Source organism: Stegostoma tigrinum, chromosome 27 (assembly GCF_030684315.1).
Source record: "Stegostoma tigrinum isolate sSteTig4 chromosome 27, sSteTig4.hap1, whole genome shotgun sequence".
Taxonomy (NCBI): domain Eukaryota; kingdom Metazoa; phylum Chordata; class Chondrichthyes; order Orectolobiformes; family Stegostomatidae; genus Stegostoma; species Stegostoma tigrinum.
Window position 1 is genome coordinate 15,322,981 of NC_081380.1, and position 18,029 is coordinate 15,341,009.

Below are 18,029 nucleotides of genomic sequence, written 5' to 3' on the forward strand. Positions count from 1 at the left end.
GCATCTGACGTTAACTATTTGGTGCTAAACTTTACAAACACCAGCTATTGAGCATTAGCAGCAATCTGCCTTGTGTGAACAATCTAAGGGACGTTCTGTTTGATATGATCATGCCCTGTGAGATAATCCATGATCAGACCATTGCTCACTGTGTATCACGTATGCTCATGAGTGGCTTTCAGCTCTGTTTACTTTTTTTGATTACCCCAGAAGAATAAGTCATCTTAATTTTGAGCAACAGGTGACGTTAGCCAGTTCATGTTGTTACAGTATAAAAGCAACATGAATGGTATCCTCCATTGTCAGAATGCTGCTGCCAGTTCAAAAAAGGTTCTGTCTGCCACACGAGTAATGTAGTTTATGAATTTCATTGCTGATATGATGCAGTGTGTGTGGTTTAGATGCCCTTATGATTAGTAGATTACATGCTGTTTGGTACATGGGGAGATGTGATGTTGGAATAGTTTCACATAGCGGTGTGATGTGGGGGGAGATAGGTACAGTTTAAGGGCAGATACCTGTAGACGTGTGATGTAGGGCTAGGTATTTGTAAACATCTAATGCAGGGTCAGATGCCTGTTAAGATGTGATATGGGGCAGATATGTTTAGAGATGTGGGATTGGATCAGGTGCTGATAGAGGGTGATGCGGGCACCGTGGTTTATGTAAAACACAGCCGATGATCCTTGCTGCAGCTATAAAAGATGGGCTGAATGACAAAAATGTCATGTGTGGAAGGAAAAGTACTGATCAGAATAGACTGGAAAATAATAAAACGTTTTGATAATTTCTTGGTATTGATCTTGCTGGGTGTGTTTTCAGTGACATCTGCTTAGCCGGTTTTAAGCAGATACTGCGGCTGTCCAATCAAGTGTTACATAGTTTTGTTTTGTCTTGCTTTCCTAAAACCACTTCACTTTTGGGTCTGCTCAGCACTGTACAGAGTCCTTAAGATAACATAAGATGTTCTTGAGGTAGGATGAAGCCGGTGATGTTGGGCGCAGTTGTTTTCGGTAATGGGAGATATACAGATTTTAAAAAGAACGTAAGATCTGCAGAAACTTCTGTGGTAGGTCATGAAATGGGGGGACTGACTGGGGTGATTTTTAAAACAAAAAAGTTGGGTAGGGACTTCGAGAGATGTTGTGTGAACATTACCCAGCGGTGTAGGAATTGTTACATTCACGGGAACAGTGTTGTTCCCTGTTCAGCCACTGTATCATGTTTTGTTTTGCAACTGCATTCATAACCTGTTTGATCACTGTGTACCTATTTGTTATTTGGTTACTTTCTTTTTATTTCAATTGCCTTTTTGATCTTCGAGAATGCACTGATTCATGCTGAGTTTTGGTTCTGCTGATGCATCTCCAGGACCTCATCCACTAAAATTTCTTCACAGTGAGAGTCAACAGGTGGACTGCACAGCTGAAGTAGACCTAGTCCATATCTGACCGAACCAAAGGCCCTATTGCCTGTAAGAACCATTGACTGGTGCTGTAGTGCAAACATGCTGGTTGAGTATTAAGATTTCCTATGCCAGGAAGACTGAGTTCAGTTGAGGAGGCATTTCAATTACTACCCTAACTAAAATCACTTAACCCAGTGCAGATGAGATGTTGGACATGGCACCAACAATCTGCATGGCCCAGTGTTAAACAAATGCTCACACATCAATATGGCATGGAAATACATCCCCTGATCCAACTCCTCTGCACTGACCAGATATCATCCTCATCCCTCTTAAACCCTTCCTATTCATATACCCATCCACTTGCTTTTTAAATCTTATTGTAACTGCTTCCACCACTTCCTCTGGCAGCTCATTCCATACAGACACCATCCTCTGCATGAAAAAGTTGCCCCTCACGTTCTTTTTAAATCTTTCTCTCTCAACTTAAACCTGTGCCCTCTAATTTTGGAATCCCCCATCCCAGGAAAAAGACCTTGGTTACTCACCCTATCCATGTCCCTCATGATCTTATAAACTCTTTAAAAGGTCACCCCTCAGCTTCTGATGCACCGGGGGGGGGGGGGGGGGGGGGGGAAGCCCCAGCCTATTTCGCCTCTTCCTATAGCTCAAATCCTTCAGTCCCGGCAACGTCCTTGTAAAGCTTTTCTGCATCCCCTCAAATTTGACAACATCCTTCCTATAGCACAGCGACCAAAATTGTACACAGTATTCTAAAAGAGGCCTCACCATTGTCCTACACAGCTGCACATGGTGTTCCAACTCCTATGTTCAATGATCTGACCAATGAAGGCAAGTGTGCCAAATGCCACCTTCACCACCCTGTCTAGCTATGACTCTACTGTCAAGGAACCATGAACCTGCACCCCAAGGTCTCTTTGTTCAGCAACATTCCCAGGGCGTTAACATTATATGTATAAGTCCTGTCCTGGCTTGCCTTTCCAAAGTACAACACCTTGCTTTGATCTAAATTAAACTCGATTTGCAACTCTTTAGCACATTGGTCCATCTGATCAAGTTGCATTGTACTCTGAGATAACCGTCTTTGCTGTCCATTACACCACCTATTTTGGTGTTATTTGTAAATTTACTAACCATGCCTCCTATATTCAAATCACTTGTATAAATGATAAGCAGCGGACCCAACACCAAACCTGTGGCACACCACTGGTCACAGTCCTCCAGTCTGAAAAGCAACTCTTCAGCACCACCCTCTTGTCTTTTACTTTCACACCAATTTTGTATCCAATTGGCTAGGTCTCCTGAATTCCGTCTGATCTAACCTTATTAACCAGTCTACCATGCAGAACCTTGTCGACTGCTTTGCTGATATCCATGTAGACAACATTCATTGCTCTGCCTTCATCAATATTTGTTACTAGTCCAAAGTTAGTGAGACATGATTTCCAATGCCCAAAACCAATTGACTATTCCTCATCAGTCCTTGCCTTTCCAAATGCATGTAAATCCTGTTCCTCAGAAACCCCTTCAACAACTTACCCACTGCTATGTTCGACTCACTGGTCTATATTTCCCTGGCTTTTCCTTGCAGCGTTCTTAAATAATGGAGCATTTGGCTATAGATGACACAAATATCTCAGCAAGAAGCCCAGCAATCATTTCCTATTTTCCCACAAATTTCTGGGAAATACCTGACCAGGTCCTGGAGATTTATCTACCTTTGTTTTCAGAACTCCAGCGCTACCTCTTTTGTACAAATGAACTCTTTTCAAGACATCACTGTTTAATTCCCAAAGTTCCCACGCTTCCATGTCCTTCTCCACAGTAAATACCCATATGAAGTATTTGTTTAGGGTCTCACCCAACTCTTGTGATTCCACACCTGGATGGACATGTTGATCTTTAAGGGGCCCTATTCTCTCCCTGGTTACTTTTTTTTAATGCCCTGAATGTACTTAGAGTCTCTTTTGGACTCTCCTTAACTCTATTTGCTAAAGGTATCTCATGTCCCCCTTTTTTGCCTCCCTAATTTCCCACTTACTGCTCTTATTCTCCTTGAGGATTCACTCAATCCCAGCTGTCTATAACTGACATATGGCTTTTTTCTTATTCTTGACCACAGCCTTAATTTCTCCAGTCATCCAGCATTCCCTACATCTATCAGCCTTGTCCTGTACACTAACAGAAACATTGTCTCTGAACTCTCTAACTCATTTTTAAAGGCCTCCCAACAGTCTCAACAGTCCTGTACCTAGTAATAATCTCCCTGTATCAACTTTTGAAAGTTCCAGTCTAATACCATCAAAAATGACCTTCTTCCAATTTAGAACTTTAACTTTTTTTGATCAGTTCTGTCTTTTCCATAATTATTTTTAAACTATTAGAATTATAATAACTTGCCCTGAAGTGGTCCCCCACTGACACTTCAGTCACTTGCCCTGCCTTTTTTCCCAAGAGAAGGTCAAATATTGCACTTCCTCCAGTAGGTGCATCCACATCTTGAATAAGAGAGTGTCCTTGTACACACGTAGCAAATTCCTCCCCATCCAAGCCTTCAGCACTGTGACAGACCCAGCCTGTACTTGAAAAATTTGAAAATAAAGCACTCCTCCCATTCTCTCTTGCACATGGCACTGGTGGTAGTCCAGATATCACTACTGTCAGGACCTATTTTATAACTTCCTGCCTAGTTTCTTCTATCCTCTCTGCAGAACCTTGTCCTTTTCTCTACCCATGTCATTGGCACCAATGTGCACAACCAGCATCTGGTCATTCTGCACCCTCTCCAAGATGTCCTTGACCCTGGCACCAAGGAGGCAACACATCATCCTGATGTCTCACTGACAGCAGCAGAAATGTCTATCTGTGCCCCAGACTGGAGAGTCCCTTATTATAATCAACCGCTTAGAACCTGACATACCCCTCATTACAGTACAGCCAGTCACAGTATCAGAAACCTGGCTGTGCATGCTATATTCCTCTGAGAGGCTAAACAGACCCTATGGTATCCAAACCAGCACCTTGTTTGAGATGTGGCTAGCCACAGAAGACTTCTGAGCTACCTCTCCTAACATTCCTAGCAACCAACCACCTACCTGACTGTATCTGCGGTTTTTCTGCCTTCATGAAACTGCCATCCCAACTGTTGTGCTCTTGTAAACTCCTAACTGCCACTCCAACCGATCCATTCAGTCCAACAGGATTCACAACCAAACACATTTCTTGCAGACATAATTGTATCGGAGATAATAGGAACTGCAGATGCTGGAGAATCTGAGATGACAAGGTGTGGAGCTGGATGAACACAGCAGGCCAAGCAGCATCTTGGGAGCAGGAAGGCTGATTTTTCGGGCCTAGGACCTCCTTCAGAAAAGGACTAGGCCTGAAACATTGGCCTTCCTGTTCCTAAGATGCTGCTTGGCCTGCTGTGTTCATCCAGCTCCACACCTTTTGTTATCCTGCAGACATAGCCTCTAAGAACATTCAAAACCTCTCTAATCTCCCAAATCTGATAGGAACAGCGCATAACCCTACAAAAAGCCATTTCTGCCCCTTTCATAATCCATAGACCCAGAAATTACCTAAAAACAAGCACAACACTTGGCTAAAAACGCAGCTTTAGCACAGTCTCGCAGCTCAAAAACACTGCGCTATGACAACATCAAGCTTATTATTAAAAGTCAGTCAAGATGCAGATCACAGAAGAAAACATCCTGTCAATTTACAAGTATAGATATATATAAAAAAATTAAGATTTAGAAGTTTTAAAAGTCTTAGAATCTAATACTTTGCTGATCAGCCTCAAAAATGAAAAGTCGAGCACTTCTGCTTTAGTTTCAGACAGTATTTTGTTTGAACTCATTGGTATCTCTTGGTAGCTCCGCAGCTGCTTGTGAAACTGGATGTGCACTCCTTGTTTGTTATTTCACTGAAATTCGATCTTCAGAGCCCCTGTGCAATTTCTCGCTCTGACAGCTGTGAAACTACATTTTTTAACTACTTCATAAAAAGCCGATCTCCGAGCCTCATGCAATTCTTCAGTCTCCGATCTTGCCACTATTCTTTTATCTTTGGTAGACTTTAATGTCATTTATTGATAAATACAGGAAGCAAAGGGTGGAGAGTCAGAGATGGGAGCACCCACCCAAGGCTAACAATGCATTGAAAAACATTCCTCATCTGTTTCAATCTCTTTTCAAGAAATCATGTTTTAAATTAAAGTTTTTTGCTTTTGAAAATTAGTCAGGGAGGAAAGGATATGATAAATGTACAAATTGCAGTATCTGATTTACATGTTTTTTTCTCCCAGGCAGCAGAAGTGGAGCAGACCCTCACCCATGAGATCAAAACATTAAGGGAGAGGTTTATGGGCAGAGAGTTTCTGGTGAATGAGAATGCAACAAGGACACGGAGCCTTCACGTTGAGGTGAGTGTGATATTTGAACCTGAGTCTGTGCCTTATGCTGGGCCTGTAATCCAGCTGGATAAGGCCAAAAATATAGAAAATAAAGATTTTCAATACTGAAGAGTAAGTACACGTTACTGCCACTGAAATTTTCCGCCACACCATTTTGAGACAACTGAATAATCAGTTAGCACCTTCTAGGAACAGTTTGTTTACGTCCTTGATGGGTGTTTTATCTAGTGATGTCAGTTAACCCTCTCATGTACCAGCTTTCTTATACAACAGATATAGAGGACTGGGGCCTGGACCCCCTCTTAATGCTGGTATTGACTGAGGCCTGGACTGTCTCCTACTATGAGTATTGACTGGGGTCTTCCACTTTAAAGCACTGGTTTTGGGACCTAGGGATTTGGGGCAGTTACTGCCAAAATTTGGAGACCCAAAATAGTGCTACCTGAGAAACTGGACTTGCATGCAGTGCTGAGAATATTTTTTACAACAAATACAGATTTTTTTTTTTTGCAAATATTTGGTGTTCACCTGACTGTGAACTGTAATTCCACTGTTGGCTGCTCAGACTAGAGACAAAAAACCAAGTGTGGGCAATTCCTTGGTCACTGTATTTACTGATATTCATTTTCAGAAATGTTTGACTTTCCTGGGGGACAGATGGAGAGGGATTTTTCATAAACATTTTTATGATCTTGCAGCACCTTGGCCAGGATTTATTGAGGAGCTCCTTAAGAAGACCTTTTTTATAAAGGTGGTCAAGGAGACATTTTTTGAAGTAGACACATTGGGGTGTTATTGAATTTCTCATTGTCTTTTAACAGCTAGAGCTGTTGGCTGAGCAGAAACATAATCTGGAGCAGCAAATAATCACAGTAGAGAAGGAGAACTTGGCACTAAAGAGCATCATTAACTCCATGCAAGAGGAATTCTCACAGTTACAACAGAAGAACAGTGAGCAGCTACTGCAGGTTAGATCCAAAGCTAGACTTCATCAGAACTGGCCTGATTAAGGGTTACTGGGCTTGTAATGTTAACTCTGCTTTCTTACCACAGATGTTACCAAACCTGCTGAGTTTCAATGTAACGTCTGCTTTTGTTTCAAACTAAATATCAGCTTAAGATAAAGGTTCCCAGTTCTATATCTACCACTTGGCTCTGAGTGCAGGAAATCTTTCACAGAGTGGATGATCAAGATTTTTTAAGGGTACAAGAGCCTGCCAGAGTTAATCCTGAAGGAGTACATTTGGCACTGAACAATATGATGTCACACAAGAACAGCTTTGAATCACAAAGGAGTAAGATCAAACATTGAGATGTGCCTCAGCACCTATTACACCAATGGAACTTGTACCCATTTACTATCATGTAATAAATGGAGATTTTTAAAAATGAGATAACGAGTCCAGAGGCCGAATGTTCCTATTAGTATGAAGGTCAAGGTTGGTAGGTGTAAGGGAATGTTGGATGACTAGAGAAATTGAGGCTCTGGTTGAGAAAAAGGAGGCATATTGGCAGACATGGACAGCTGGGATTGAGTGAATCCCTTGAGGAGTATAAGGGCAGTGGGAGGATGTGAAGATGGAAATCAGGAGGGCAAAAAGGGAACATGACATGGCTTTGGCAAATAGGGTTAAGGAAAATCCAAAGGGATTGTAAGGGCAAAAGACTGATTAAAGAGGGGATAGGGCCTCTTAAGGATCAATAAGGCCACTTATGTGTGGAACTGCGGGAGATGGGTGAGATACTAAATGAGTATTTCAGGTCAGTACTTACTATGGAAAAGCATAAGGAAGCTAGAGAACTTGGGAAAATAGATATTGTAAGATATCACTATTTATATTATGTAGGAGGAGGTGCTGCTTGTCTTAAGATGCATAAAGGTGGATAAATCCCCAGGACCTGATTGGGTGTATTCCAGAACCTTTTGGCAAGCTAGGGAAGCAATTGCTGGGGTCCTTGCTGAGATATTTCTATCATTGATAGCCACAAGTGAAGTGTTGGACAGGAGGTTAGACAGTAACTTTGCAGGTGACACCAAAATTGGTGCAGTGTACAGCGAATGAGGTTATCTTAGTGACAATCGGACTGCAATCAGATATGCTGATGGATGGAGGAATGGCAGATGGAGTTTGATCTAGATAAATGTGAGGTGCTGCATTTTCATGGGGCCAATAAGGCAGCACATACACACTTAATAGTAGGGTCCAAACAAAGTGACCTTAGAGTGCAAGCTCATAATTCTTGGCTGAGTTGGACTGAACAGTCTGTTTCTGTGCTGTACAAATCTGACTCCAAACTACATTTTCTTTGAGAACAAGCTCTTGTCTTATTATTCCACCAGATATTTTATTTTTCTTTACAACACTAGTGAAAGCAGGCCTTATGCAGAAGAGTGTGGTGCAGCAAATCTCCCAGATAAATCTTACACCATGATGAGTTGTGGTGACAGCTTGTCTTTCAATGCCAAAAGACAAAAAAAAGCTAAGAAATAATTGTATGCAGTGATGGGAGACTTGTTTTCTGAAAGTGTGTTCAGAACGAATGAAATAATATCAACTGTGCTTATTCTACAATGTATTTACAAAAGTAGCCAAGTTTACTAACACAAGTACGAGCCTCCCACATGGAGGCACCTAAGTCTCTAATTTCTGTCTCTCGGACACACACGCAGAGACACAGGCGCGCACACACACACCTAGAGATATAGAACTTTACAAACACACAGGCAGCTTCCTGCTGGTGTTGAAAGCCAGTAAGATCCAGCTAATTCTCGAGGGAGGAACTGGGACTTTCTAAAGTTTCCGCTCTTGGGATGGTTGTTTGTACTAAGAATGCTTTCATTCACATATCAGACAGCTTTTCATAGTGCTTCTGTGAGCAAGAACAGTCAACCATATAGAACTCAAAGGTGAGGCCTACAGACAGCTCAGTTATTTGTGACTACATAAAACTGCTGTTTCATTCACAGGTGAACACTTACTGTTGTTTTTGTGTCAAATTTCCAGGTTTTCTGTTTCATTTATTAGTAGCCAGCAATATTGTATGTGTTTTTTTTCTCTACTGATAAATGTGATCAAAACGAAAACTGGGTAAATTTCTAGCAAAGGACTGGACTGGAAATTCAGACTAAAAAGACTGTGATATTAAAAAGCTCAATAGATTCAGCAGTTCTTATGCTGGGAAAGGTTTGGTCATATTTGAGGATTAGGAAATATGTGCATTGATCAGCATTAAAGGGATTAGGGAGGTTGGCAGAGTCAATGATTAGATAAAGTTGTTCCTCATAAAATTCACCTTTTGTGCATTGTGAGACTCTGCTATAATACTAAAACCCTAGGTTTGGTATCAATCTGTACTGCTAGCTGAACATCATACTTTACTTTTGATCCACTTGGTTTGGGAAAGACAGTATGAATTTGGACTAATTTTCAATCATTATCGAGCCTACTGGAATGTGAGTGTTGAGAAAAGGTTTGGCATTTGCACGATGCCATCTTTAGTTAAGCATGATTTGGACATGTTGAGTAGATGGGGAAATTCATGGCAGATGCAGTATAACGTGGATTAATGAGGTAAATACAGAAAGATGATCTCGAGGGACTCCCTGGTCAGAACAAGGGATCACAGTCAAAGGATAAGGAGTAGGCTTCTTAGGACGAAGATTTTGAAGAATTTATTCAGAGACTGGCAACTCTGGAATTATCTGTCACAGGAAATTATTGAGGCCTGAACGTATGACTTTTAAAAATCTATGGACAAAGCTTTTAGAACTATTGGGATCAAAGGGTATGGGGAGAAAGCAGGGACAGGGTACTGAGTTGGATGATCAGTTATGATCGTATGGAATGTCAGAACAGCCTCAAAGGGCCAAATGCCTAACTCTGCTCATATATTATGTGTTTTTACCTTAAATAGCTGGTGACACTAGCCTTGAATATCAGGAATGACCATTTGTTCAAGATGTCATCCATAGGACATCTGCCAGAGAGAGTCAGCAACTTCAGAAATAAGTTGATTAGATTGGAAGAAGTTGGGGAAGATGAGAACGTTTTGGTTGCTGCACAGGAGGAGTTAACGTGACCAACCTGACGACTTCCACTTGGTCCAAACTGTTTTCTTTCCCCCATGGAATATCTGGATACATTCACCACACTAACGTATATTATTGAGAATGAGTTTTTTTTCTGAATGTGGCTGTTCTCTTTACCCTGTAGCTAACCCTGGCACAGGAGAATGTCAGTGAAACCCAGGGCCTGAATCGGCAGCTACAGAACCAAGTGCAGGAGCTGAGTGAGCAGCTGATGATGCAGGAATCTGCCGATCACAATGATTCCCTTCTCTCTGAAATTGAGCACAATCTGGAGACCAAGGCTCAGATTTGGGAGGCCGAGAAAGATCAGGTATAGGCAACTAATATTTTGGCTATTTACACTCGGATTGTAATATTTAAAATTTTTGTATTTATAGGACCCTTTCTCTTGGGAGGGGATTGGTTGAACTTGCTTCTAAATTAGTTATCTGGTGTACTTTTCTGTGACTTATCCTAGGTAAAGGATGACATTGTGAAAATCCATCAACAGTTACTCACCTTGACTGGTGTGAAATGCTGTGACAGTTTGACTGGATGTCAGTTTCATTCTCTGCAAGCAGCACTTTCACATCTGAAGGATCAAGTCCATATCCTAGTACGTGGCCCAGCTGAACAGGTAAGGGGGTTATTACAATCATTGAGCAGTCAGTTCCATTGGCGAGCTGAATGGAACAGTAGGAATGTTAGACAGGCTTCACACTGAGTGAACGCTGGAATTCTTTTGGGATGGGACTTCAAATTAAAGCTTTGCTGAAGGAATGAAAGCCGCCTTTGCTTCTCCTATGAAGGAGAATTTTCAGAAATCTTAATTTTGGAGAGGAATCTATTAAAACCATCCCTAGCAAAAACATGGGATAACAAGGTGTAGAGCTGAATGAACACAGCAGGCCAAGCAGTATCAGTGGAGCAGGAAGGCTGATGTTTCGGGTCTATTTCTGAAGAAGGTTCTAGGCCTGAAACATCAGCTTTCCTGCTCCTGAGATGCTGCTTGGCCTGCTGTGTTCATCCAGCTTCACACTTTGTTATCTTGGATTCTCCAGCATCTGCAGTTCCCATTATCGCTAATCCCTTCAACAGTACTCACTCAGTACTTCACTGAGGCGTGAAAGCCCTGAGGCTTGAAACCACAAATTTCTAACTCACTATCAACTGAGTCACAGCTGACACTCCAGTCATTCTTCTGCAGACTTGAGGCATATTGTTGAGAATCCGAACAAGGGCTTTACATCTGCACCTTTATTGTTCCAAATGGGATCCAGGAATGCTTCGTGATGACACTGGATGCCTGCAGTGGAAACTATTCCTACAAATCTCCCTGTCCTCATCTCTTCTGCAGTTGTGCCTGTGAGGGAGGCCCGTACACTTAAAAGTGGCAAGGCCTATAATCTCAGCCACAGCTCTACCAGAGAGATTTGTAAGTTTCTCATTCATTTCACCATTACCCTGATCTGTCAGGAAGGGGAATGAAATGACAACTGTCTTGTATATCTGGTGAGAGCGCTAAATACTGGTTCAGTGATATCCTATTAGAAAAGTAGGGAATGTGCTGCATCTAGATGTAGACTCCTCCTCATTGTCTTGTAAGCCCAGGATCATCTGTCCCCTCTCCCTCATTATAGCTTCTTCAAGACTGAATTATTCCTAGTTCCATCCTCACCATCCAGAGTTGGTTTTTTTTAAATTGACATCTGTCACCAAATCACCCATTTGACAAGCTCTGTAATTAATGAATTACAACACAACAAAAAATAGAGGAAGGGTAGGGAAAGAGGGATGAGATTAAATTAAAATAGAGTTGGAGGGGGTAATAATGCCCTGCAGACCCGTGATGCCCAATTCTCTCTCAATGCCTGAAGGGTTGGGTGGACAATGCATGCTTCCTCTCTAGGGACATGTGCACACAAAAATAACAGGGACCGTGCTCAACCAACACAGTTAAGCTTGCTAAAGAAGGTCAAATATCCATTAAAAATTATAGACATCCAGCACATTCCGGAGGTCAAGGTTAAGTGCGGGAAGAAAGGGAGTCAGAAAATAAAAAGCTGGTCATTTTAGTTGAGTAGCTGAAATGAATCTAATAGGATTGGTCACTGTATGCATGGATTGCTTACCAGTCTGGCAATCCAACAGTTTTCCTATCAGAGATTTATAGACTTAACACTTGTGTAAATGTAGCCCCAGTGAATAAAATTAATGTCAAGGTACATGTCTGCTGACATTCTCAGATATCCTTGAGCTACATCTGATAACTGCTTCTTTAACTATTTCCCATTGTTGGCTTAAGGTTCTCACTGAAGCCAGTCAGATAGAATTGGAGGAGATGCTGAGGAGGGATCAACAGCAAAACCAGCAGGAACAGGCAATGAATGAAGAAAAGCAACAGATAATTGAGGAGCTTCAAAGACAGGTAATGCTTTGAGGTCACCACGCATCACATACAGGCTCCCTGATTGTTCAATGTGTAACAGAACCAGCTTATGTGGCTTACAGATGGGCAAAGTCCTAGGGTCAATGCCTTGACAGTGTAGATGGGAAAAGGAAGAGCAAAATCATTCAAGCTTCCTGTTCTCATTCACTGTCCTGCTGGACATTGTATATAGTGGAATTTGAATTCAGTAAAGAATTTGAAATTAAGGATCTAATGTTGACCATGAAACCATTGTCAATTGTTGGGTGGAAAAACCCACCTGCTTCACTAACGTCCTTTAGGGAGGGAAATCTGTTATCTTTACTGGTTTGGCCTACATGTGACTCCAGATCTACATCAATGTTGCTGATTCTTAACTGCCTTCTAGGGAATTAGGGATAAATGCTGGGCCAGCCAGAGAACTACATCCAGTGAGCTGATTTAAAAAGGAACTTTTGTATCATTGTCACTAGTTATCATCTCCCACACCAAACCGATCTAAATTAGATTGCTAACTTTGTTCTTGTGTTAGTTTTGTGCTTTGGAAATGGGTTTGATTGAGAACAAGTACTCAGCTGGATGGATTTTCACATCGACCCCTTTTAAAGGCAGTATTCTATCAGCCTTAATCTGAGAAGATGAAACGTCCTCCTCTAAAATATCCATCCAGCTAAGCACTTGTTCATTGTTGGAATTTAATAGTAATCTCCATTTTCTGCTGAGGTGTGGATGTTGCATTAACTGTTTGGCAGTGTACACTTTAGGTCATGGCTTATTTGATTTTGGTTTGGGGTGGATGTGGTGAGATAATTCTTGATGCATAGAGACTACAGGTTGTTTTCACTCAGTAATGTGTATGATTGTATCCTCTAGATGGATTCTCTAAGCACAGATCTGGTGAATCTCCGGAAGGAAAATGATAGTCTGCAGTGCAGCCTCAAGAATGATTCTGGTCATCAGCATTTCCTGCAGGCAATCCGTGAAAGGGACATTGCGATAACTAAGTGAGTGTTTTTGATTTGCTTATCCCTACTAGTTGCAGTCTCTAGCTATTATGTGACCCTTGTTATTAGTGGTGGTGTTACTTTTGAACATACACTTGTCACCACTAACGCTTCCTATTTCCACATCCGCAACACTACTTCTTGTCTCAGCTCACTGGTTGCTGAAAGCTTCTTCTATGCTTTTGGTACCTCTGGACTTGACTATTGCAAACATACTCCTGGCTGGCATTCCACCATCTATTAAGTTGAGGTTATTCAAAACTCTACTGCTTGTGTCCTACTTTGCATCAAATACTATTCACTTGTCACTTCTCTGCTTAATGGCTGATATTCAAGCAATGCCTCAATTTTAAAAGTCTTGTTGGTTTTTATCCTTTTATCTCCTCTTCCTCCTCATTTCTGTAACATTTTTTCATACCCACTGTCCCCAGATTATCTGTGCTTATTGCAAATGCCTGATTTGTTCATTTTACCATTAGTCCTCATGCCTTCAGTTACCAAGAGGCCAAAGTTTGGAATTCCCTCCCTAAATCTCTCCACCTTGCCTCCCCTCTTTCTTCCTTAAGGTACTTCTTCATGCAACCTCTTTCGGATACCTGACCTCGTATGGGTTGGTATCAAATTGTATTTAATAATGGCCCTGTAAAATGACTCAGGATATTTTACTACTTGAAAGGTACTACGTAAACCTAAAATTTTCCTGTTGTTGACAGATTAACAGTCCTTACCCTTCCCTGCTCTGGTGCTAACAGTTTTTTTGGGCTTTTCTTGTCTATTGATGCTGTTTTTAAGTCATACTGCTTATACTGACCAATGAGTTTGTGTGGCACCAAGTCTTTTGTGGGGGGGGGGGAACAAAAAGGCTTGTACTCTGGTTATATAACTCTTTTTTTCACAATCACCTGACACTACCTAAGTATGAAATGTATTAATTGTTCTAACGTAGGAAACAACAGATAATTTACAGACAGCAAGACTGATAAACAGCATTGTGATAATGGTTCAATCATCTGCTTTAGTAATTTTGATGGAACAATTAAATATTGGACAATGAAACCAATACTAACTCCCCTGCTCCTCTTTGAAACGGTGCCATATGTTTAGAACCTTGGTTTAGCATCGCTTTCTAAAAAGCAGCACTCCTCCAGTCATATGGCAACCTTGTTCTAAGTGGACTTGGATAAGTAAGCTGTATTGCTCACAGTTAAGACTATTACCAACTGAGCCACATTTGACATAAGAAGGGGAAAGAAGGAAATGTCTATTCAATGGAACATCAGAATGCATGTGAAACTTACACTTGTAACAGTTAAACTGGAAGAAGTGATAAATAATAGCTAATTCTTTTACAGAAAGAATGCAGTGGAAGCAGAGCTGCTTAACTGTCAGATGGATATGAAATCATTGAACTCCCAGCTTCTGGAGACCATTCAACAGAAAGTGGGCCTGTCACAGGAGCTAGAAGCTTGGCAGGTATGTCTGCAGCTAATAGAATGGATGACTGAATTGAAGTTTTCAAGGACATTGAAGGATTGTGATGAAGCAACTATTGACTGTTAGTTGCCATTAGTTGCTCGAATAGATTCAAGTTCAGAAAATTTATAAAGGAATTCAAAGGAGAGTTTAGAAAACTTTTGAACACAGTATAGTGATAATGTGGAATTCTATCGCAAACATTGGTGAAGGACAGTTTATAAATACTTTTTAAAAGGAAATGCTTGGAAAGAAAGAACATTAAAAGTTGTGGTAAGTGAGCAGGAGACTGTGATTAAAGATAATGCTTCATGGAGACGTGTGCCATCTCAGACTTATAGACCAGAGCCTTTTTCTTGCTGTAACATGTTAGTATTCTATTCCAATATGTTTTATGTTATCATGGGGCCATTATGTAAATCACAGAGCAGTACATTGTGTGAATAACCACTGAGATATATTTTGGTAGCTGACGAGTTGAAGAGAAGAATGATACACATTTCAATGCTTTGAGGTGGAGGGGGTGAATACATTTAAGGGAGGTGGGGATGGGAATAACAAAATTTAGACAGGTATGATGTTGGGAGAGGACTGCAGCCTGGGCTAAGACGGGAATGTAAAACTGAGCAGAACAACACAGTTACAGAAATCAAAAACAGCACTTTATTAGGACATGAGAATGGAACAAAATAAGAAGAGGAGGGAAAGTAGGTTTCAATAGTGAAAGTTTGACCAAAGACTAATCCCGGGGAAATTCTAGTAAAATGCATTTATCTCTTATTTTCCTTTGTAACTGCATCACAACTTCACTCTCCAAGGTTTAGTCTCAAACCAACTTGAAGGAAAGACATCCCTTGACTTTGTCTGGATCACACGGCATTAAGATCAGTAACAAAAAGAAAGTAAGACTAAATAATTAATAAACTGACCATTATCTATAATATCCATTGTGTAAAGAGCATGCATCAAGAATCTGTAGTTTACCATTAACTAGAGTTATTCAGATCATAGAGACGGAAGTTATCTGTGGTTCTAGTCATAATATTATGTGACTTGTATAACAGGCACTATTTTTGAAGTAGCTAGAACCACTTGTGATACATAGCTACATAGTTATTTTCCATAAATCATCAGACTACAATATCTGCCACAATAATGCAGACTTGTCTTTGAGAACTTACCTGAAAAAAGGACAGATATTGACTGTCAGTGTAGCTCTTCTAATTACTGTTAGGAAGATTTTCAGTGGTCATAAATGTATGACTGTATATATGGTATTGCTTGAATGGGGAGATGACTAAAGAGCTGAGTGGATTGATATTGAATGCATGAATAGTGGTATGGAATGTGTAATGATAAATTGGATGGGAACTTGATGGAAAGATAGATTCATAAATTGAATAAATGATTTGGTAACTAAATGAATGAGTTGATCAAGCAACAATTGACAGGTTGACAAGTAGGTAGGTAATTGGGGTAACTGTTTTAAAAAATGGCTTCATGGACCTTTTGAACTGAGATGTAATTCTACATGGTTAGATAGCTTAATCAGCAAAAAAAGTTACTGTTTCCATTTTTTTTGTTGTATTTATTGAAAGGACGACATGCAATTTGTGATAAGTCAGCAACTCAAAACCCAGCAGAAGACTGAACAGGCCTTGAATCCTTCCTCCCAAAATCACAGCCAGTACGGGGATTCCAAACATCGCTACTCCTTTCTCCGCAGAAGTCAGATTCCCGAAGGAAGAGGCTTCCTCTCATTATTTAAGAGGTGAGCAGTGGTTGCCTCAGACATCTTTCCTCACTACAATCTACATCAGCCTTTTCTGAACACTTATAAACCATGTGGCTGATCTGCTGGGATATTATTCTACAGTGTATCAAACCTCCAGAGAGACGGACTGTCTCTAAAATTGTTACGTAGAAAATGCCACCGAATTTTGGGTATTGATCAAGAAAAAGCCTCAAGCTAGGGATGTATACTACTGGCTGCAGAATTATTTTGACAAAAAGAAATTGAAAAAAAAACAATTAAAATTGTAAAAAGGAAAAAGCTGAGACTTCAATATTGCCATCTGCTGCAGACAGCATCTGCAGACGTTGCAAAACAAAAAAAGGAGATGGATGGGTTGTCAAGACCTCAACAGAGATAAGTGTTTATTTTACACAGTGTAACATTAAATCTGCCAGCTTCATGACAGGCTGCATGAAGCTCAAAGGTGCTCAATACTTCTTTCCAAAACTGGTGATTAATGAAGGTTTCTTTAAAAGAATAAAGAACTGGGATTTCTATTTTATTATTGTAACAGAATACAAACCGCTGATAATGAACAGAAGTTCAATCCCTTTCTGTAAAGGGACAAGACGACTGGTTCAGAGTTTAGGACTTTCTTAGAATCCCAAATGTTATGCTGGAAGGTTGGTACCCAAAAGACTCACCTGTCTGGCGGCTTACTAGTAATGGTGTTATGTATTTTTAGCCTTTTCTGTACTTTTATTTCCAGTATACAAAGTTTTTTTCTTTTATTTAAACTGTAATAATATATAAAAATAGCTTATAGTTATTTCACAGGTTCTCCCAATGGCTAGATGGTGCCATGTAAAGCTTGTTGAATAAATGTTATTTATTACTTCACAATAATATAATTGTTGAGTTCTTTAAATTATGGGGAAAAAACACAAACTGTGTGAGAGAGATCATGGCTATGTGAACAATGTTGTAGAGATGCACAAATACATGTTTTATAATGCAAAAACAGTCAAATACACTGTAGTAATTTCTGGTGTCAAACCAGGTGTTTCATAATCTCGGTCTGGATCCTAACTGGGCTTGCAAGCTGAATTTTTTTTTGTGGGGGGGGGGGGGGGTGCGGTGGTGGGTGGTGCTGGTTGTGGCTAATCTCTGACCAAGCAATAACAACTGTCCCTCCACTCTGCCAGGCCTTTCCAATCACAAACCACCACACCATATCCCCTCCCCCCCCCCCCCACCCCCCGCCAAACCCCGATCTGTGCTGTCAGTTCTCACAATGCACTTGCAACAATTTTCGAACCTCAACGTAGATTCACAGTGGGCAAAGGTTTGGGAAGCTCTGGTCGAGGAAGAAAAATTTTAACATTTACACATAGAAAGACACCAGGACAGTGTCTCTCAGTCTCATGGGTGTTCAACCATTAGTGTATATCATACATGTACATTTATAAACTGG

At 40.7% G+C, this 18,029-nt stretch overlaps 1 protein-coding gene across 1 annotated transcript in view; it reads left to right on the forward strand.

Annotated features, from left to right (window-relative positions):
* The window catches only part of LOC125464676 (BICD family-like cargo adapter 1), a 31,069-nt gene extending 13,416 nt beyond the window's left edge, over positions 1–17,653 (forward strand). The window contains exons 3-11 of the mRNA XM_059655272.1: positions 5,739–5,855; positions 6,668–6,814; positions 10,061–10,246; positions 10,394–10,552; positions 12,221–12,343; positions 13,217–13,347; positions 14,700–14,820; positions 16,419–16,593; positions 16,766–17,653. Coding sequence (XP_059511255.1) covers positions 5,739–5,855; positions 6,668–6,814; positions 10,061–10,246; positions 10,394–10,552; positions 12,221–12,343; positions 13,217–13,347; positions 14,700–14,820; positions 16,419–16,593; positions 16,766–16,863 — 1,257 coding nt within the window. The 3' untranslated portion in view covers positions 16,864–17,653. The remainder of the gene's footprint in view (positions 1–5,738; positions 5,856–6,667; positions 6,815–10,060; positions 10,247–10,393; positions 10,553–12,220; positions 12,344–13,216; positions 13,348–14,699; positions 14,821–16,418; positions 16,594–16,765) is intronic.
* The last annotated feature ends 376 nt before the right edge of the window (positions 17,654–18,029 follow it).